The following is a 21,969-nucleotide window of genomic DNA, read 5'->3' as shown; positions in this document are numbered from 1 at the left end:
GGCTCATTAGCATAGGGTGTGGGACCGCAACGAGATACGCCCGCAGGGCTCGCGCTTATTAGCATAGGGGCGGAGCTTGTTGGGCCGCCAAGAGGCGTGCCCGAGGTTCGTGCTCACTAGCATAGGGGCGGGGCTCGCGGGGCTGTGCGGAGGTACCCCCGTAGGGCTTGCGCTCATTAGCATAGGGGGCGGGTCCTGGCGGAGCAGGACTCCCAGGTGGTCAAATCCTCCCACCCGGACAGGTATAGGGGCGGGGCTTCGCAGAGAATTAACAGGTGCGCCAGTATCAGGGCCCAATCGTAACTCCACGCGCCCTCGCCTCTCCTTGTCCCAGATAGGAAGACGACCTCTAGAGGTGGCGAGGGGCTTGGTCAGGTCAGAAATGGGTCTGGAGCCCGACCGCGGCCAGGAAATCCCCGCCATGCCGTGGGGTGGGTTTTCAAGGCAGATTTGACAGGTTATGTGAGGAAAACGCTACTCAGACCGCATGTTCCGTTTATTGGTACCCGAGGGGCTGGGGGCTGCCTTTCTGGAGAGTCCCCCCTTCTACCTCCCAGCCTTTTGCCCGTTGAAGGAGGCCCTAGAGGAAATACTTAAGATTGGAGGGAATTCAAATTGGAAAGCACTCAGAGACCAGAGTCAACCCTCCAGGGCTGGCCAGGCACCTAACAGGCGCTCATAAATGTCAGGTTCCTTCCTTCCCTTCCAGGCTTGGGAGAAGGCATCCCACCGCGCCCTCGCATCAACTGAGGGATGCGCTTGGAGAGGAAGCTAGGGCAGGGTCCTGCCGGGCTTCTGAGCTCCAGGTCGGAGGGTCCAGTACTGGCCCCGCAGGCTGGCCTGTGCCTCCAGGAAGCCCTGGCTGAACTCCATCTCGGCTTGGCTGCCCTCTGACTCCCAGTAGAGCGCCTGTTGCCCACGGAAGGTCGTCGTCCTCAGGCTGTGGATGTCCCGGATCTGGGAGGAAAGGGGCAGCCCCAAAGGACCGGCCACATATGATTATTAGCTAGCATTCATGGAGCCCTGAATATACAAGGTATCATGCACTGAGGCTCACATTTAATCCTCACAAAACAGCCCTATCAGGAAGACACTATTATTCTACCCAGGAAACTGAGGCTCAGAGAAGTTGTACCACTTCCCCCAAAGATACACAGCCAGTGTGGCAGAGCTGGGATTTGAGCCCAGGTCTGTCTCATTCCAGAGGCCAGAATGCATCCTCCAGGGACGTTGATACCTTGCAGAGGAAGTTCTCCCAGAACACAGGAAACCTCATGGGGGGAGGGGTTGGCCTGTTCTCCTGGTGAAGTTACATCAGGGTCTAACATCATGCTTTCACCCTGGGTTAACCGGCAGTCTACATCAGAAGGGTCTTTTCTATTTCACTCTCGTAGGGAGTGCAAAAAACATTTGGTAGTGAATAAGTGGAGGAAACTCTTTTCTCCCATTCTTTCACTAATGATTTTGAGGCTTTTGGTCTGAAGTAAACTCCGGGGGTCCTCTAGCCCAGCACCCCTGGTCCCTGTCTCCCAGGACAGCTGTCCAGAATCATAGCAAAAGTCAGCCCCTTCCTGTCCCCATCCTGGTAGCCTCACCAAGATGTAGCTGGCATCAGCTCCCTCGGTTCTGCTGCCCCCGTCGGTGGCCAGGGCACGGATGGCAATCCGGGCCCGGGGAGCCACGTTGATAAAGACACGGCAGCCCCCCACATTCCTCCCATCTGCACTCATCGATGGGCTCACGATTTCACCCCGGGGTCCAAAGAGCTGCATGTCACAATCTGCAGGGGAGAGCAGGTGGATGGACCCGGTGTGGACCACCTCAGGGACATAGGAGCCCCCCAGAAAGACCACTAATGCCAGAGGCCAGGGTAGCTCACAGCTGGGGGCCAGTACAGCACTGTGGTCAAGATCGGGGCTCCCAGGCAGAAGCCCCCACTGAACCCCACCTCTACCACTTCCCGGCTGTGTGACCCCAGGTGAAGGCTTTAAATGCTCTGAGGTTCGGTTCCCTCCTCTGTAAAGTGAAGGTAACGAGCACACGCTGGGCAGGGCAGTTTTTAGGAGCAGTCAACAAAGCCACACGTGCAAAAGTGCTCAACACTGAGCCTGGCACAAAGGCCACTGCCATTTTCAGGAGCCCCCTGGAGCACGTCCTGCCTGCGCCTCCTGGGCCTCCCTCGAGGCAGGCTCCTGCACGTGGGGAGGCTGGGAAGTGAGGAGCGATGAGAAGGCGGCCGGCCCCTTGACCGCTGGGCACCTGTGCGCTGGGATACCAGCCCAGTTCCACGCTGAGGGGCATGGGAGACGGCCTCAAATCTCTGTGGAGGAAGAAGCCCCCTAGTGTCCCACTATTCAGAGGCCTGGGGGGAGCAGGAAGCCTCTGGAACTGGCTGGGAAAGCCACCTTCAGCCAGCTGGGGAGAGGGCAATCCCCCTGAAGCAACCTAGAGGGCTATCTGAGGACACTGGTGGGGCAAAACAGGGGTCTCTGGGATGCCATCGTCTACACGAGGTGTGCATGTGCATGCAGGCATGTGAAAGCATGCACACACACACCCTGTTCTGCAGATGATGAGCCAAGAGGACAGTGCCCCGGAACAGGGCTGGAGACCGTGGCTCACAGAAGGACCTTAAAGGATCTTGAAGGACCTGAGTACCAGGGCGTGGGGCTGTGGTGGCCTGAAGGGAGGGGTGAGGATGTGGCCGGAGTCCCACGTCCACCTGTCTCACTGCAGCACACTTCCCGGGCCCTCATCCTGACTGCGCACGCAGACTGACACCGGCCACCCTGGGGCAGGGGTGTTGGGGGTACCCGGGAAGGCACGGCTTCTTTATTCTCAGTCGGCTCCCAGTCTGCCTGCCCTCCGCCACGTCGGGACCGGCCCATTGGCAGCAGCACTGTCTGGCCACGCTGTGGGAGGAGGGCAGGCTCCTGTGCCTCACCGTACCTCTGTGGAAGGTTCCCAGGGCGGGCCGGCTGGAATACTGCAGCACCACTCCTCCTCCTGGCCGCACGCGCCTCTGCCTCACCACCAGCGCGTTGGCTTTGGAGCTGAAGGTCATGCCGGCCAGCTTCCTGCACGTCTTCCTCCACGTGAGCCTCCCCCAGAGCAGCAGCATCTCCCCTGGGAAGTGCAGTGCAGTGAGGGTCCAGCACCCCCCAGTCCAGGTGGGCAGCATGGAGGCTCTAGGTAGACTGAGCTGAGTCTGGGTCCTGACTCTCCCACTTACTGGCTATATGGGAGTAACTGGACATGTTACTTAATCTCTCCTAGCCTTAGTTTCCTCATCTGTAGAATGAGGACAATCGCACCCCAGTCATGAGATGGCCGTGATGATTATAAGCGGGAGTGCCCCTGGAGCATCCTGCCAGGAATGGGGCACGCTAGAGTCACGCTCACTGGTACCTGGCAGGCCCCGTCACTGGCAGCAGCTGCTCACAGAGCCCTAGACATACCAGCGCTGCAGTTGAGGGAACTCTCGAGGACGTAGAGGGTCACCACCTCACCCAGGGGCCGCCCGATGGCCACCGCACAGTCAGTCTGCCCTGGGCCTCGCATGTCAATGGTTCCTGTTGGCTCAAGGTACTGCCGGCCACAGGCACCTGGAGAGGGAGTGGAGCACAAGTGAGCAGAGCTTCCAGTGGGGGCATTCCCAGCAGGGCAGGGCCTGGGGCTTTCCTTGCTGGGGAAGGAGCCTGGGAGGCTGGGGCAGCTGAAGTCCTCCGAGGCCCAGCCAGAAGACTTCTGAGGTCAGGGGAGGGGGCTGCCTGGGTCACAGCATCACCATCCAAGGCCAGAGCTGCTTCCAGGTGCTCCAGCGAGAGAGAGGCAGTGTGTACAGTCGTGCATAGCTTTGGGTCACACAGACCTGGGTTCTGACTCTGGGAGACCTTCAGGTTACTTTCCCGTGACGATAATAAAAGTGAGCTTACGCTTTGCCAGTGAGGAGGAGGGCCAGCCCAAACCCGGCCTCCCAAGCCCATCCCCTCAGCCCAGTTGCATACATCCATCCCAGTGTCCTGAGAGCTCCTGCCTCAGGACCACTCCCAGGAGATCCTCACAAGGACCTCTTCCCAGCTCTCCCAGGTGGAGAGGCCTTTGTCTACCCCTCCTGCAGCCAGCCCACCGCTGAGAAAGAAAGGAGAAAGGAACATAACTGGACTCCACCGGGCTTTCCTGGGGCCCGGGCAGGAGTCCCTGAGGCCGGGGGCCTGGGGAGAGGAGGTGGGCCCGGGGCTGGGGCGGCTCCGGGGAAGCATCAGCAGTGGCAGCTGTGGTCTGGCCTGGAGCAGTGGCTTCCTTGTTGGGCGATGGGCTAGGTGTCCTCTGCCCTTCACAGGGCCCAGCCCAGCAGCCCCGCACCGTCACTGGCTTGGGCAAGTGCTGGCAGAAGTCAGCTGGCACAGGCACCTGGGCCTGGGGTCCAAGGCAGGCATCATGCCGGTGCTGGATGCCACCCCCACAGGAGACAGAGCACTGCCAGGAAAGAGGGGAAGGAGTCGGGCTGACCTGCCAGAGGGTGACAAGGACAGCGGTGACCACAGGCCAGGTGTGATCTGAGATAATCTTTGCACAACACGGGAGGCAGGCATGTGTCTCCATTCTACAGATAGGAGACTGAGGCTCAGAGAGGTTACCTTGCACAAATCACATAGGGAGGAGGAGCAGGGATTCAAGCCAGGTCTCTAACTGTCACCCTCGAGGCCTCTCTGCCTCTCCAAACCCTAGAGCAGGGACAGGCAGCCCTCGGCATGGCCTCTTCCTTCCACACTGCCCTCCTGCCCTGGTCCGAGCCGTCATCTCCGCCTGACCCAGATGCCCTGGGTCCTTCTGACTGAGGTGGGCAGCGGCTACCTGCTTTGCTTCTTCTCCCTCCACATGGTGAGTGAGCTCCTCTGAGGGGGACCCAGCCCTTTTTAGCTTTTTGTTTCTGGGGCCTTGTGAGGTGCTGGGCATGGCATGGCATTTGCTAATCTGGGTGGAACTGAGTTATCTGCCGTTCATCTCCCGGTGTGTCCAGACCTCAGGCCTCTTAAGGCCCAGCTGCCCTCCAGGTCTCTAGGCCTTGCGTTGTCTTTGTTCCTAGGTGTCCTGACTGCCCCCTCTCCAACAAGCCCGGCTCTCCCCCTCCTTTCAGGGGATCACAATGACTCAAAGCCCCCCAGGGCCCCATGCGTGAGGACCCTCAGTCGATGCCTCCCCGGCCCCAGCTGCAGCGCTTACCGGCGTCCAGGTGCTGACGTGCCACCGGTAGGTGCAGTCGGCAACAACACAGGGGATGCTGGCCTGTGGCCGCACCAGACCTGAACAGGCCACCCCGGCCACCTCCACGTCCCGGCCTTGGTCCAGCTGCACACAGGCCACCAAGCGTGTGGCGGTGCCAAGACCACAGCTAGCTGAGCATGGGCCAAGGGATGTGACTTTCCACCTGCAGGAAGAGAAGACCCCAGGAGAGGCTGGGCCTCCCCAAAGACAGCATGCCCCAGTGGGCTCCTCGCACGGTCGGCCTGGACAGGTTCTAGGGCCGCTGAAATCCAGAAGTGCAGCCCCTGAACCCCTCCTGTCTGGTCACAGGGCTCACTGGCATAGGAAGGCTCTGCAGGAAAGAGGTCTCTTTTCCCTTAACAAGGTGCCCCCCTCTGTCGCCTTTATCACATAACACCCATTGACACCCATGGAGCTACTCGCTGGTCCGAGTTACAGGGATGGGGAACGATGCCCCAGGATAAGGTCTCAACACGGGGCAATCATGCCCATGTCACTTGTAATCATTCAACAAGTGATGATGAGCCAGGGATGAACCCAGGCAGCCTGCACTGGAGCCTGGGGTCCTAATCGCGACACTGTGCCGCCCTTTCAACCCTGTGATACCAGCTCTCAACACATGCCTTCCATGGGCCTGGTGCTGTTCTAGACGCTGGGAAACGTCTCAGAGCATACAGGCTTCTCCACTTTGGCACGACTGACATCTGGGGCCAGAAGGTTCTTTGTCGTGGGGGCCCTCTGTGCAGTGTAGGATGTTTAGAGCACCCCTGGCCTCCACCCACTAGATGCCACTAGTGTCCCCCCTCCCCAGTCGTGACATTTAAAATGTCTCCAGATGTTGCCACATGTCCTCTGGGAGCAGGAAGGTAGGTGCAGAAGCCCTGTGTCAGGAGCATCCCTGGAATGTTCCAGAACATCAGAGGCCAAAGTAGCTTCAGCAATGTCCGAGGGGTAGCCAGAGCTCATGTGTGTGTGAAATTCCCATAAAAATCCCAGATCAACTCTAAATGTGATGTAGAACAATAAATGGGGTGCATGGCCAAGGGACTTTAGCAGAAGCAAAGAAATCAAGAGCTGCTTTGGTAAGAATGCTAAATGGATCATAAAGCTACAATATTTAAAACAATTTGGTATGGGGATGGGAATAGGTGGGGAAAAAAACCGACAGGACCTGATAGAAAGCCTCAACATAGACTCCAACGTACACAAGAGTGCGGATATGGCAAAGGAGCATCTGTGGGAAATTCCACAAATGCTGCTGATTCACGATCTGGAAATATAAAGTTTGCTCCCTACTCTGCAACAGACCTCAAATAAATCACAGATGAGGTAAGGGTCTTCATTTAAATGAAATCTTATCCATAATCGTGTATTTCTTTAAAACCAAAGAGACAGATAGGAAGGAAGCATGGCAATATGGTAAGACCTATGAAATCTGGTGGTGGGACATGGTGTCTGTTACCTTCTTTTCTGTATGACACAGAAACCACGAAAAAACTGAGAACAAGGCAGGTAAATATTTGCCCTTCCCCCTTGGACTCCAATCCTGTCTCCGGACCCCACAGGCTTGACCTGTTCTGTCCTGTGTGGGCTTTGGCGGTGCTGTACCCCAGCTGAGACCACTCTCAGGCTGCTCAAAAGCTGCCTCCCCTGCTGTGAGGCCCCCCAGCCCACCCCAGCCCCCCACTCCCATTAGACCCGACAGTGCTCCCTGCGTTTTGCTGAAACGTCACCTCTGACACCTAGGGCAGCCTGCCCCGTAGTTCTGTTTCCTGAGGGCTGTCTCCTGTGCCACCGTGCCGTCCTTTAACCCCCACGGTGCCTCGCCTGGCGTCTGCACACACCAGGAGCTCAGGCTGCCTCCTGGATATCTTGGGGCTGCTGACCTGGGCGGGCAGGGTTCCGGGCTGCAGGCCTCCTGCTGCTCGGGGCGAGGCAGCCCCTGGCACTGGGTGTCCGGCAGGATTTCCTCGTCCTTGTCCTCCCCGTGGGCCCGGGCACAATACAGGATCCTCCGCACAACCCCTCCCCCACAGCTCACACTGCAGGCCGCCAGCTTGTACCGCCACCTGGGGAAACCCGAGTCAGGGGAGCCCAGAGGAGCAGGGCTTCCCCTCATTTTCCCAGACTGGGGGGGCCTGGAGAGGTTCTGTCTCTGGGGGTCGCCCCTATATCTCCACCGAGAAGCTTGGCCCCATGGGCAGAGACCAGTCAGAAGAGCCCATTTTACAGACAGGGAAGCTGAGGGCAATGTGGGAAGCTTTGAGCATGTGTCCAAAAGGCAGTGGGGGGAGGAGAGGGGCACCCAAGGGGCCCTGCAAAGACGTCTGTCTCTAATAGGAATCCCAGCCCCACCTCCACCCAGACCCTGTCCCTGCCAGCATCCAATCTTCCCTCCCTCGAGTTTGCTACATCGCACAATCACCATCCATCAGACTACATCTCCCCATCTGCCTTATCTAGTGTCCGTCTCCCCTTTGCCCCTAGCGTCTGCTCCAGGAGGGCAGAGGTGCCTGTCCGTCTTGCTGACTGCTGTCTTATCCCCTGGTGCCAGAGCAGTGCTGGGCCTAGTGGGTGCTCAGTAGAGAGCAAGTGACGGAGGAATGAACCATCAACCATGTGCGCCCACAGCATCCCAGAGCCCGTGTGATGCGCTTCCCACGCTTTAACCCCCCACAGCATTCTGGGGCACCAGTATGACCCACTCCTGCAGCCGAGGGTGCCGAGGGTCAGGAGCTCACAGGGAGGTGACAATGCCACCCCCAAGGATGCACGCCTAGGACGGCCTGTCCCCTCGGGAAGGGGCCCACCTGGCAGGGCAGGGCTCCGGGCTGCAGTCCTCGAAGGGGCTGGGCTGGGGCACCGGCCAACACTTGGAGTGAGGCAGGGGGACTGAGTGGCCGTGGTCCAGCCTCACACAGCGAACAGCCAGCGGCACCTGCCCACCTCCGCAGGTCACTGGGCACGGTGCCAAGGCTCTGGTCTCCCACCTGCAGGAAGGAAAGCCAGCGCTCAGAAGGAAGCCACGCCCCAGGGTAAGACTCCTTCCTCCCTGTGGGACCGAGACTGCTGCCCCTCTGCACAGTCTCCCTCCCCGCTACTCACCGAGCCGGGCACGGGACAGCCTGGCAGACCTCCCGCCGGCTCCCAGCCTTGCTTGCCAGGTCACACAGCTCTTCCCGGACAGGTATCCTGAGGGCAGAGTCCATGCACACAAAACGCAGCTCCATCAGGCCTGCAGGGAGGAAGCAGGGACCCGGCGCCCCAAGAGGAGGGCTCAGCAGGGACTGCAAGTGCTCTGCTCTCTGGAGAGCTCTAACAGATAAGGCCCACATGGATTTGAGTCTTGGCTCTGCCACTTACCAGCTGTGTGACCTTGGACAAGTGACTTAACCTCTCTGAGCCTCGGGTTTTTCATCTAATGGTGCCTAACTTGCAAGGATATTTATAAAGATTTTTAAAGGGGAGATACAAAGTGCCTGCCCCATGGTAGGCACCCAACAAGTGGTAGCTGCTATTGTTTACTGAAAGGCATTATAAGAATTACTATATGAAAAATCTCTTACTGTGTTTATCATGAAGATGTTACTGAGGCCATTTTCCTTACCTCTCTCCTTTAGGAGTATCCTCAAAAGAAATCTCTAGTCTCAATTTTAAACATGCTGAGGTTCTACTGAGCAAGTGGTTAGGGTTTTAGTTTAGGAATACTGTGTATCTTAAAATTAATTTTGTTTCTCTTGGGCCACCAGGATGCTCAGAGCTAAGTTTGGGGCCTCTCTCTCAGAGCTTTTCTGAACCTTAAGAAATTCACTCCTGGGTGCCAATATTGCTGGGTTTTATGATCTTTTCCCATCTTTCAGCCAATCAGTGAACACGTTTATGTGGCTGTCCGTACCTTGCCCCAATCTCCTTGTGTATTATGTCATGTTCTTATGTCATTTGGATTTTCTGTAAGCCACCTCAAATGCTTTCTAGAACTGGGCAAAATGCAGTGAGAGTTAGCTAGCTGGACTCAGAAGGGCCAGGGGCCTCACCTCGACCACAGGAGACGGAGCACGGCCCCGCCAGGGGAGTCCACACATGTGCAGGGTGAGCCTCCAGCCTGGCACTGCCCGATGGGGATGTAGCCTCCTCCCCGGGAGGCTGGGGGTCCAGCTGCAGGGGGCAAGCAACAAGCTGGTAGGTCTGGGCTTCCCACCTCCCGACCCCTGAGCACCTGCCCTCCCCCTCCACCCATCCCAATCCCTTCAGGAGAGAGCAGAAGAGGTCACCAGCACCCCAAAGGCTGCTCCTCCCTGCTGTTCCTTTCTGGGGAGGAGAGCACCCAGCGGATGCCCCCACCACACGCCCACCTTGGCCTCTGCATCAGCGTGACTGGTCACTGTGGGGTGGGGCTGGGGGCTGGGGCTCAGGAGCCAGATTTGCAGGCATGCACGTCCCTGCAGTCCCCACCAGCCATGAGAGGACAGGGCTGGCCAGCACCCTTGCCTGAAAACACCACCCAGACTCAAGCCCCTGATGCCAGGCGGGAGCATGGCGGCGTTTCTCGGCACAGCAGAGAACAGGGCCTGGCTCGCCAGTGGGAGGGGGGCTTCCCAAGAAGCCCAGAGCTATTTCGAGGTTTGTCCTCTGACCAGAGGGATCTCGCGGACAGCAGCCCTGCAGGAGCACAGTCTTCTCGCTCTGGCCGGGAGGTCAAAGGTAACCAGTACTCCTCATTCTCCCAGCCAGATGAGGACCCAGGAGCCCCAGCCTCCCTCCTACCGAGCACACTCACATGGCCCCAGCTGGGAGGACACGTCATCGCCACACAGCACTCGAGGGCCGGCAGCTTCTCGTCTGGTGAGCAGGGCCCAGCAGTCACCGGCAGCTCCAGGCTATCTGCCCCCTGCGTGCACGTCACGTTCTGCGCAGCCAGTTCTGCTCCACAGGCCGTCGAGCGCGCAGCGGACACCTCCCTGCTGAGGACGGCGAGGGACAGCCATCAGGCCCTGCCTGTGCCATCGGGCTGTGGGTGCAGCCCAGCTCCTGGGGCAGGGAGGCAGCAAACCTGCTCCCCAATATCCAAGAGCCCAAAGAGGGTCCCCAAAAGGAGCCAAGCCCAGGGGCCTTCCCCTGAAGCTCTGGATCCAGTGCTGCTGGCACTCCACTCGGCACCCAGGGTGTGGTGACACAGCCCCGACCCCTGCCCTTCCTCCAACCAGACAGTGACCTCGCCCCACACAACCTAGCAGGCACTGGGAAACAGGTGCCAGGTGCCATCGGACCACCCAGGTCACGGCCGGCAAATGGGTTTCGTGCGTGTGCCGACTCTGAGAGGCGGTAGCTGCCTGGAGTGTGGTGTTGAGAAGGATTCTGAGGCAGGGTCAGGCAGCAGTGGGAAAAAGCAGTGATTCCCATGTATGCCACGGATGCGAGAGGGGAAAAGGAGCCCAGAGCCACATGCAGGCCACCAGGGACCTAGGCCAACGCCCTCCCCACTGGACAGATAACAAAACTGGGGCCCAGAGGGGGAGGGGACTTGTCCTGGTCACCCAGTCAGTGGCAAATCAGAACGTTAAGCCACTGTCCGCTTGGACACTAAGGGGACAGGAGGCAGTGTGGAAACGACAAGAGTAATGACAAAGTGACATTTATTGCTTTATATTTGTGGCTGCACTTGGTCCTCAGCCCCTCCCTGAGCAGGCACCCCAAAGTTCAGAGAGGGAAATGGCCAGCCCAGGGTCTCTGTATAGTGACAGTCATAACTCTGGGCCACCACTGCCTGTTACCCAGGGTTGTGGGGCCCAGCCAGAGGCCTTGGGAAGAAGGGACACTCAGCAGGGGCAGGGCTCAGCGCAGGAACAAGGCCTGCCAGGGAGACTGCCTGGATCTGGCCTGGGGCAAGCCCCGCCCTCCCAAGCCCCGCCCTCCCTGTGCTCACCTGGCAGGGCAGGGCTGGGCGTTACAGGTTTCCACCGCCGCTGGCTGCTGGGCCAGCGCTCTGCACCGGGCCGGGGGCAACGTCCTCAGAAGGCTGCCCTGGGCCTCCACGCAGCGCACTACCCGCTCCTGCAGGCCTCCCCCGCAGGAGGCGCTGCACGGGCCGAAGTCTCCAGCTGCCCAGCTGAGGAGGAGAGGAACAGAGCATGGGGCATCCGGCCCGGTCCCCAGGCTGGCTTAGGGGGACCGGGTGGGAGGCAGGCGACTCGATTCCCTGGCTGGGCCGGGCCTGGTGTCCCTTCAGGTACCTGGACACTGTGCAGGTACAGCCAGCCCAGCCCTCCGGCTCTCCAGGTGTCCCCAAGCTGCACCTGAGCTTGAGGACACCCGTACAAAAGTGCTGGTAAGTGGCTGCCCCAACCCTGAACCCAACAGGGATGGCCTTGTCCCTAACGTTACTCTCCTACCAACCGCACCTGCCAGGGGCCGGCGACGGCCAGCTTTCCATCGCTACCTCCCTGAGTCTCCCCACAACCCCCAGGCAGGGCAGTCATCTCCACTCGGCAGTGACCACCTGAGCTCAGAGAAGGCAAGTGCTGCCCGCAGACGAAGTGCAGCGGGCGGGGGTCACACCGGGCTGACACTGTCACCCGTGTCTGCCTGAGTCTCAGTGTCTTTACCTGCAAAATGGGGACACCGACAGAACTCACCTCACAGCGCAGTTTCCCATAAGCTCTCTTGCCTAGCCCATGCTATGAGGACCCCCCAAGCCAGGGTGAGAGCCCCGGGGCCACCGCTGACCCCACCCTGGAGCCACAGATGGCACTCACTATGGGGGGCAGGGCTCAGGGGCGCAGGACTCCGGCCACGCCGCTGGCTGCCGGCTCCCTCTGCACCAGGCGGCCTCCACCCACTCATTCCTGGCCTGGTCCAGACAGCTGTAGGTCACCCAGCGCAGCCCTGGGAGGAAAGAAGGAGGCTAGACCGTCTCCGCGCAGAGGGCAAACCATGCTCTAGGCGAGCCCTGCCCCGGGCCTCACCTGCCCCACAGCTCACCGAGCAGGACCCCCGCACGGCGGCCCACGCCCAGGCCTGCCGCTGCTTAGGCTGGAAGTAGGTGAAGGTGATGTCGGGGCGGGTGAGCTCGCCATACTCCTCGCCGTAACGCCTGTAAACCTGCACGAGACATGGGCTTTGTCTAGTGGGCTGCCTGAGGATCACTGTCACGGCCACCTACCCCAGGAAGCCTTTAACTTTTCATTCCTCCATCTCTATACTCTTTCACTCAGCAAGCAATCAGCGATGCTGATCCCATGCCAGGTTCTGGGGACAGCACATCCAACGGGACACTGCCCCAGCCTCCAGGAGCTCACAGTGGGTGGGGTGGGGTGGTGGTGACAGATAATTCTAAAGTACCTGGTAAGTGCAGGGATGGCAACCTGCACAGCGTATGATGGGAGCAGAGAAGCGCTCCTAGGCTGACCAGGGGTGGGGCAGGTCAGGAAGGAGCTCCTGGGGGCAAGGGCAGAGGTAGGAGAAGGGGAATTCCAGCAGAGAGGAACCCAGACAAGGGCCTGGGGGTGAGGCCAGCAAAGCACGTGCTTCTGGAGCAAGAGATGAGGCCTGAGGGTCGGCTGGAAGGGGTCAGATCAGGGTCCCTGTGGCCGGCTGGCGGCCTGGGCTCGACTCTGAGAGTACAGACATTAAGGGAGGGTGTTCAGCAGGGCAGTACTTCTGGAGGGTCACTGGGTGTGCCCAGGGCCAGCACAGAGAGGGGCAGCCTGGAAGGCAGGGCCCAGGAGGAGGCACCCGAGGTCCCACAGTGAGTGGCACCCAGCACCTGCCCCGTGACACCACATCTGGCCGCCCATCACGGTCCTCTGTTAAAATGGGGATTCTCAAGCCCCCACCCCCCAGGGCAGGTCCTGATTCAGTGGCTCTGAGAGGAGCCCAGGAACCTGTATTTTATTCACACTGCAAAGGATGTCGACGGAGCTGCCCTTTGGGAACAGTGCTCCTGGGGGTGGGGAGGTGGGTGAACTGGGCCACATGGGCAGGCAGGGAAGGGGTGAACTGCTCACGAGGGGCCTGCTCTGGCCCAGCCTGGCCTTCTAGGGGAGCCCCTGCTATCTCCCCTAGCTGTGGCAGCAGAGGGTAGAGCTGCTAGATCACAGTCAGGGGCCACCAAGACTGGGGCCCCTCCCCAAGGGTTCCCAAGGGCTATTTCAGCCTACACTAATTTCCGTCCAAGCACCTCCCTCAGCAAAGCACAGATGGGGACTCAGACCAACGAGATCACAGCACTGAGGATGTGCCCAACAACACCTGCCTGTGTTCCCATTTACCTCTGTCCCAAAGACACAGTAAGAGCTCAGGGCTCAGGGCTTCCTCTGTGCCGGGGACCACTGCCAACACCGTACAGCACAGACATCAACTCCTGAAACCTGCCCAGAACCCTAGGAGAAGGACTGCGATCCCATCCCCATTCTACAGATGTGGAGACTGAGGCGCGGGGAGCAGGCAGAGGGACACAAACACAGCCGTCGGTGGCAGAGTCAGCATGAGAACCTGGGCAACCTAGCATCCTTGCAGGAGGAGAGCGACCACTGGGAGGGAACATTCAGGTTCCAGGTCTGCCCTCATGGTGCTCATTCCTTTGTCCCCAAACTTTCTCACCATTAGGATGGGGCATCCCCAATCCTCTGGGGGCTTTCGAGATCCAAGCCAGTGTGCACTCGGTTTTTGTAGCAGCAGCCACCTTTCATGGCTCATATACAGGGCGCCAGACACTCTGCCAAGCACTTAATGTATGTTGCTTGTAAAACAATGAATCTTCACAATAACTTTATGATGTAGCTATGCTTAGTCCCGTTTTGCAGATGGGGAAATTGAGGCTCAGAAAGGTTAAGTCCCTTGACCAGGTTCCTGCAGCGCCAAGACTCGAACTCCAGTCCATCTGAGTCCCTAGCCTGGGTTCTTGACCCCTAGATCACCCTGCTTCCAGCTCCTGGACTGCCCCCGTGGTGGGTCTCTAATCTGGGTGTCAGCCCAACCAGCTACCCCCACTGTCTTGCTCCCTATCCCCTCCTTCAGCCAGGCCTGACACAGGCCCCATCCCAACTCTACCTGGCATGGAGCCCCTCAGCAGCCCCCAGGAGGAATCCAAAACTCCTCACATGACCAGCAAGGTCCCTCGAGGTCTGCCTGGCGGGGGGGGCGGGGGGTCTCCTTCCTTATCTCTCCTCATTTCTCCCCCTGTGCACGCACTGTTCCTTCTACACGCTTCCCTGCCTGCTTGGCCTAGCAGCATTAGTTCATTTCAGACCCCAGCCCCATCACCCCTTTCCTGAGGAAGCCTCCTGACCCCTGCATTCTCAGAGCTCCAGGGACCCCTGTGGGCTCCGAGCACAGGTTCCTCAGGCCCCCCCATGACTGCTGAGTGGGTGAGTGAGCGTGTGAACGGGTAGACAGATGAACAGCAGTAGGAGTCCCTGCCAGCTCCCCCAGGCCCTCCTGGTCACCTGGATCTCCATGTCTTCCTGGGTGGGTCCCTGGATGCGGATCTCCTCCAGGCGGGGCAGCCGGTCCGCAGTGAGGGTCACTTTGTACTCGACACGGCTGTCCTCCAGGAGGGAGGGGTAGGTGGTGCTGGGAGAGATGCTCGAATTCCCAGCCACGACGTAGCGCCCTTGGATCCTCACTGCTGTGGGGGGAGTGAGGCCCATCAGCAGAGTGGGGCACCACCCCTCCCACCCTCAGAAGGCAGGTGCCACCCCCTTGCACAGATGAGGTCTTGGTTTAAGGAACAGGGTGGAGGCGACAACAGGCCAGCAGGATGTAATCTTCACCTCCACATAAATGCCTCTCCTCCCTGGGGAGCAGGTCTTCCTGCTGTCTCGGTCGGGTGGGCTCTGCAGTGAGCAAGGTGCACCCTCCAGATGCACACAGACATCTGACCACAGAAGGCTTTCCCATGTGGTGCCTCTGCGCCTCTTTCCAGAACCTGATGAGTGCCGTGGACCTGCTTCCTTTACCAAGTGCACTCACACCAGCTCTACAGGCAAGGCCAGGGGCTCGAGGACCCCAGGGTAAGCCCCCACTCCAGAAGCAAAGGTCAGGAGTGGATGCCCTCTGGAAATAAAGACCCACTGTGGCACTGTAGTAAGGAAGCTGGCCTTGCCAAAAGATAGGCCTGGCCTTTGCCCTCGGCTTCCGGCTTCCGGGAGGGAACCTGTGTCACATCTGATAGGAGTGTCTTTGTGTAGGGTGGGGACTGGCCACACCAGGAAGACCAAACATGTGATTGAGGGTGGGGGCTTTGGGTCATGGGGCATCAGTCAAGCCGAGACTGAGATCATCCATGTGAGCAATCCATCCATCCATCCATTACGCCTACGTAATGAAGCCCCAGTAAAAACTGGACCCTGAACCTGCGTGAGCTCCCTGGATTGGCAATGCTCCATGAGTGTGGTCACGCTTCGATGCTGGACACGGAACCCTCCCAGACTCTGCCCTTAGGCTGGTTTGATTCTGTTTCCTTCCCCTGTAATGAGCCATAACGGTGAGTGTAACAGCTCTCAGTGTTCTGAGTCCTCCTAGGGAATTATTTAACTGATGGTGGTTTTGGAAACCCCGAACTTGCAGTTGGTGTCAGAGGTGAAGTCATCTTGGGGACTGTGCCCTCAACCTTTGCGGCTTGGCTAACACTGGGTGGGCGTCCTCTGGCCAACTCACCCAAGTGCGTGAAGAGAGGTCTCTGATTGGCGACATATATACTGGTCAGGTTGGGGGTGACCGTCAGGAAGGTGACATACTCTAGGAGGAAGAAGAGGAGGGTGGGTGGTCTCAGGTCACCTACATCCCAGCCAAAGGGAGCAGATTTCAGCTGTACAGAAAATGGGGGCCTCAACACCGAAATCTCACAATGCACTGGGGCTGCCTCAAGCAGCAGTGAGCCCCCGTCACAGGGGGCAATCAAAGCCAGGCTGGAGGGTCATCTGAAGGGCGCTGCTCTGGCCAGGGGAAGGCACTGGACCCAAGGTTCTCAGCACAGCGTGGGGCCCACCAGAAGGAGGCGGGACTCAACTCCTCAACTGACCCTCTAAGCATCAACTTTGCAAATGACTTGACCTTTCTTATAAGTATTTCAAAGTCAAAGATTTTCCAATTTAACACCCCTGAGAGGATTCCTTAAGCAGAAGAAGAGACGCCAGCCTGCTGTAGATTTTGTCTGTCTCGTGGCTACAGTGAGCAACCGTTACCGCCGCACCACCCTCCCCACGGCGGCCTCCGCACCAAAATCTGAGGGCCCAGGGCTGAGCGAGCACGTAGGCCCTGCTGGCCCGGGCACCCTGCAACCAGGCTCTGGGCTGCCGGGGTTTCTTGGAGGCTGGAGGGAGCCTAGCCCTCCACCCCGAGGGAGGCCCCTACCTCTGGCTCTTCCAGCCGTGAAAGAGCCGCTCTGTTTGCTGCACGTACTGTTGTCTCCTCCACACACCTGGCACACGTCTCGCACCTGCTGGGAGTCCATCCTGCCATCACAGCCGAACGTCTGTGCAAAGGGGAGTGGTAGATGAGACCGAGGGATGTCATTGGAGGGTGCTGGCCCACTGTCACCCACAGCTGTGAATTCACACAACAAACTGGGGGCATTTCTGCAGCGTCTGATATCTACGCAGGTAACAAGCTTAAATGACTTGCCCAAGGTCACAGCACAGCTCTTAACCCCTAGCTAACTCCAAAGTCGGCCCTATGTCCTGGCGTCACCCCATGCAGACTCTGTTGCAGCTTCATGGGGGCCAGCACCCAAAGACCCCCCAGGAGGCCCCATTGCATCTTGGCTTCTGATGGGACAGGCCTCAGGGCCACAGTGGATGGAAGGGCACCTCCGCTGCCCATACACACCTACCCTGCAGCTGCCCGACACGCACAGGCTCAGGGTCCCATCCTCCCGCCAGCCACTTGGCACACACCGGGTCCCGTCCAGGAAACTGTCCCCACGCCTCACCATGAAGCTCTCGCCAACAGCCCGGCACATGTGTCTGCACAGGGCATCCCCTGGGAAGGCAGAGGGACAAGGGACCCTGATTCGAGAGTGGCAGGGAGTAGGGAGGGCAGTGACCCTGCAAACATGATCCAACTGGCCCCTCCCCGTGCCAGTGCCATCTAGCTTCACCCTTTGCATTTGGGGCAAGGGTTTCTATTTTCCACCTGTTCTGCCTCCTGAGGTGGTCATCATAATCCTGATGTAATGAATGTCACTGAATTATGAGCCAAGGAGCACACTCGGGGCTTCCCCTGCATCATTGCACTGAATCCTTCCAACAACCCGAACGGGGAGAGCCTGCTTTTATCTCCATTTCACAGACGGGAAAACCGAGACTCAGATCTGCTAGCAAGTGGCTGAATCAGGAAGTGATCCCTAGTCTGTCTGACGCAGAGCCCGAACCTGAGGCCTGCTCTCAACAGCATCGGAGTGATGGTGAGCCGGCCCCCAATGACTCTCCCCACCCAAGGGTCTCCAGGGCCTGGTTCCCCACCACACGCCCCAGGCCCCACCTTGGCTGTACTGTGCAGCAGCGTCCCAGCGGTAGAAGGAGGTGCTGCCTGGTGAGAGCTGCAGTGGTTTCCCGTTGGTCTCAGCGCACTGCTCTGACATGAACTCCAGCTGGGTCTTCTCGCAGGCCTGGCCGGGAAGGGGCAGAGGACAGGCACAGGAGGACCCCCAGGGGTGAGGGGCCCAGGGCAGGGGGCCCAGGACTGAGGGCCCTTGTCACTGGGAGACAGCCAGGCACCCTGCAGTGTGAGGGTCAAGACACGGGTTGACCTCCTGACTGCACCTCAGTTCCTGCTCTGTAAAGTGGGGTGTCGAGAGCCTTTGTCTGCTGGTGGGAGCATTCCATGAGAATTTGTAAGAATACATGGCAGGGCCTACCGCCCAGCAACGAAGAGGAAAGCAGGGCCAAGAGCACCGCTCATGGAACCCGAAGGCCCAGACTTCAGAAAACAAGACGGATGACGTGTGTTCACCATGCACGTGCCTCTAGAGGCAGGTGATTAGAAAGGTGGTAGGCAGCCGAGAGCACAGGGCTTCGCCACGAGAGCCGCAGTGCTGAGGCGTGCAGGCGTCCTGGCCTCTTCGCACTGCAGCCCAGGAGGAAAGAATCGGAACGGACCTGCTGAGCAGGGATGGGGACCGCGGCTGCCCTCCGTGCCTGCCCCCTAGCCCGCTCCTGTGACCCGAGTCCCAGGTGAAGACTCTCGGGTGTCCGCCTGGAGAAGGCAGGGAGGGAAGGTCTCACCACGTGCAGATTTTAATTCAGTGTCAAAGGAATCAGTCTGCCATTTCACTACGATGGCCACGATCAAAAACATGGACAAGTGTGAGAGAGGATGTGGAGGAGCTGGAACCCTCACACACTGCTGGGCGGGGGGGCAGGGTGCCAAATGGCTCAGCTGCTGGAAATGGTTTGGAGGCTCCTCAAAGAGTCAAATACGGAATCACCACGTGGCCCAGCAATTCCACTTTTAGGTATATACCCAAGAGAATTGAAGCAGGCCTGAAACAAGTCCACGTACACACAGGTTCATAGCCGCTCTAGTCACAAGAACCAAAAGGTGGAAACAGCCCAAATGTCCATCAACGGACGATGGCTGAACAACGTGTGGTCCATCCACACGAGGGAATGCTCCTCAGCCATAAAAAGGAATGGAGCACCGACACAGGCTACAATGCGGACAACCCTCCAAAACATGATGCTGAGCGAAAGAAGCCAGACGCAAAAGGCCACGTATTGCATGATTCTGCTTATATGAAATGTCCAGAATAGGCAAATCCATCGAGACAGAAAGTAGATTAGTGGTTGCCCGAGGCCAAGGGGAGGGGACATGGGAGTGATGCTTACTGCGTCCATGGTTTACTCAGGGGTGATGGAAATGTTTTGGAACGAGATAGAGGTGGTGGGCACACAATATTGTGAATGTCCTAAATGCCACTGAATCACACACTTTAAAACCGTTGATTTTACGTTATGTGAATTTCACCTGAATTTATAACTAAAAGAATAGCTCGTGGTTTTGAAGTAAAGACCGTATTGCGGGGGAGGAGGGACGGGGGGTTCTCGTGGCAGAGATGTGCAGCCCCGCTCTCCCACGCGGGCCCTGTGGAGGGCAGTGCAGGGAGGCAGGTGGGACACTTCAGTGTCGCTGTGTCAGCAGTAGGACCATCCTAGAGTATGCACTGTGGTCCCAGCGCAGGTGTTAGCAGCACCCCCTTCACTCTCACAAGTGCCCTGGTGTGAACCACAGTTGTAGCTGCCTGGTCCTTCAGCCCCTCCAGGGCTGCTGACCTGACCCTCTGGCCCTGCCCCTGCCCGGGAAGCAGGCCTACCTGGGTGTTGCACATCTCGGCCTGGAGCTCAGCACCGATGCATGCACGCCCCCCAAAGGCAGGTCTGAAAATGCCCATGAGACACAAGGGGTGAGAGGGGACCCACTGCCACTCAACCAGGGAATGTGGGGCTAACCACCCTCCCTAACAGGGAGAATGGTGCCCCTTCTGTGCCGTACCTGGGGTTGTTGCACTGCCGCCTCCTGGTGACCACACCTCCTCCACAGGAGCGGGAGCAAGGGCTGGGGGGACCCCAGCCAGACCAGTGCCCGTGCACTGCCCCCACAGGGCTCAGCTCCGCCAGCGAGCGGCAGTGACCCTTGGAGCACCACTGCAAGAGAAGGACAGCCCATCTCCCGCACACACAGCCACCCCACACCCACAGGCACCTCACACACAGGGCACCCCACACACCCAGGGCACCCCCCACACCCAGGGCACCCCACACACACAGGCACCCCACACACAGGCACCCTACACCCACAGGCACCCCACACAGCCAGGGTACCCTCCACACCCAGGCACCCCACACGCACAGGCACCCCACACCCACAGGCACCCCACACACCCAGGGCACCCCCCACACCCAGGGTACCCCCCACACCCAGGCACCCCACACCCACAGGCACCCCACACCCACAGACACCCCACACATACACAGACACCTCACACTCAGGGCACCCCACATACACAGGGCACCTCACACACCTAGGGCACCCCACACACACAGGGCACCCCCCCCACAGGCACTCCCCCCCCCCACAGGCACCCCACACACACAGGCACCCCACACATACACAGATACCTCACACCCAGGGCACCCCACACACACAGGGCACCTCATACACCCAAGGCACCCCACACACCCAGGGCACCCCCCATACCCAGGGTACCCCCCACACCCAGGCACCCCACACCCACAGGCACCCCACACACATGGCACCCCACACACACAGGGTACCTCATACACACAGGGCACCTCACACCCAGGGCACCCCACACCCACAAGCACCCCACACATGCACAGACACCTCACACCCAGGGTACCCCCCAAACACAGGGCACCCCACACACACAGGCACCCCACACACACAGGGCACCCCACACACACAGGGCACCTCATACACCCAAGGCACCCCACACACCCAGGGCACCGCCCACACCCAGGGCACCCCCCACACCCAGGCACCCCACACCCACAGGCACCCCACACACCCAGGGCACCCCCCATACCCAGGGTACCCCCCACACCCAGGCACCCCACACCCACAGGCACCCCACACCCACAGGCACCCCACACACATGGCACCCCACACACACAGGGCACCTCATACACACAGGGCACCTCACACCCAGGGCACCCCACACCCACAGGCACCCCACACATACACAGACACCTCACACCCAGGGCACCCCACACACCCAGGGCAGCTCACACACCCAGGGCAGCTCACACACAGGGCACCTCACACACACAGGGCACCCCACACCCACAGGCACCCCACACATACACAGACACCTCACACCCAGGGCACCCCACACACACAGGCACCCCACACACACAGGGCAGCTGACACACACAGGGCACCCAACACACACAGGGCACCCCCACACACACAGGGCACCTCATACACACAGGTACCCCACACACAGGGCACCCCACACACACAGGGCAGCTCACACATCCAGGGCAGCTCACACACAGGGCACCTCACACACACAGGGGACCCCACACCCACAGGCACCCCACACATAGACACCTCACACCCAGGGCACCCCACACACCCAGGGCACCCCACACACACAGGCACCCCACACACACAGGGCACCCCACACACACAGGGCAGCTCACACACCCAGGGCACCCCACACCCACAGGGCACCCCACACACCCAGGGCACCTCACACACACAGGCACCCCACACACACAGGCACCCCACACACACAGGGCACCCAACACACACAGGGCACCTCATACACACAGGTACCCCACACACAGGGCACCCCACACACACAGGGCAGCTCACACACCCAGGGCACCCCACACCCACAGGGCACCCCACACACCCAGGGCACCCCACACACCCAGGGCACCTCACATACCCAGGGCACCACACACACACAGGGCAGCTCACACACAGGGCATCCCACACACCCACGGCACCTCACACACACAGGGCACTCCCCACACAGAGGGCACCCCACACATACAAGGCACCCCACACACACAGGGTACCCCATACACACAGGGCACCTCACACACAGGGCACCCCACACACAGAGGGCACCTCACACACACAAGGCAAGGCACCCCACACACACAGGCACTCCACACACACAGGGCAGCTCACACACACAGGGCACCTCACACACCCAGGGTACCCCACACA

The 21,969-nt window shown here is 59.6% G+C and overlaps 1 protein-coding gene across 1 annotated transcript in view; it reads right to left on the bottom strand.

Annotated features, from left to right (window-relative positions):
• Positions 1-447: 447 nt before the first annotated feature.
• The window catches only part of ADAMTS13 (ADAM metallopeptidase with thrombospondin type 1 motif 13), a 37,111-nt gene continuing 15,589 nt past the window's right edge, over positions 448-21,969 (bottom strand). The window contains exons 11-31 of the mRNA XM_058524686.1: positions 19,759-19,910; positions 19,580-19,643; positions 17,749-17,875; positions 17,099-17,247; positions 16,621-16,741; positions 15,925-16,005; positions 14,712-14,893; positions 12,231-12,366; positions 12,021-12,150; positions 11,192-11,374; positions 10,046-10,229; positions 9,303-9,423; positions 8,374-8,503; positions 8,079-8,258; positions 7,155-7,337; positions 5,227-5,431; positions 4,161-4,479; positions 3,459-3,605; positions 2,950-3,126; positions 1,596-1,780; positions 448-957 (exon numbers count right to left, since the gene is read on the bottom strand). Coding sequence (XP_058380669.1) covers positions 772-957; positions 1,596-1,780; positions 2,950-3,126; positions 3,459-3,605; positions 4,161-4,479; positions 5,227-5,431; positions 7,155-7,337; positions 8,079-8,258; positions 8,374-8,503; positions 9,303-9,423; positions 10,046-10,229; positions 11,192-11,374; positions 12,021-12,150; positions 12,231-12,366; positions 14,712-14,893; positions 15,925-16,005; positions 16,621-16,741; positions 17,099-17,247; positions 17,749-17,875; positions 19,580-19,643; positions 19,759-19,910 — 3,342 coding nt within the window. The 3' untranslated portion in view covers positions 448-771. The remainder of the gene's footprint in view (positions 958-1,595; positions 1,781-2,949; positions 3,127-3,458; positions 3,606-4,160; positions 4,480-5,226; positions 5,432-7,154; positions 7,338-8,078; positions 8,259-8,373; positions 8,504-9,302; positions 9,424-10,045; positions 10,230-11,191; positions 11,375-12,020; positions 12,151-12,230; positions 12,367-14,711; positions 14,894-15,924; positions 16,006-16,620; positions 16,742-17,098; positions 17,248-17,748; positions 17,876-19,579; positions 19,644-19,758; positions 19,911-21,969) is intronic.

Source organism: Diceros bicornis, chromosome 28, assembly GCF_020826845.1.
Source record: "Diceros bicornis minor isolate mBicDic1 chromosome 28, mDicBic1.mat.cur, whole genome shotgun sequence".
Lineage (NCBI taxonomy): Eukaryota > Metazoa > Chordata > Mammalia > Perissodactyla > Rhinocerotidae > Diceros > Diceros bicornis.
This window is presented reverse-complemented; position numbering and strand designations above follow the sequence as displayed.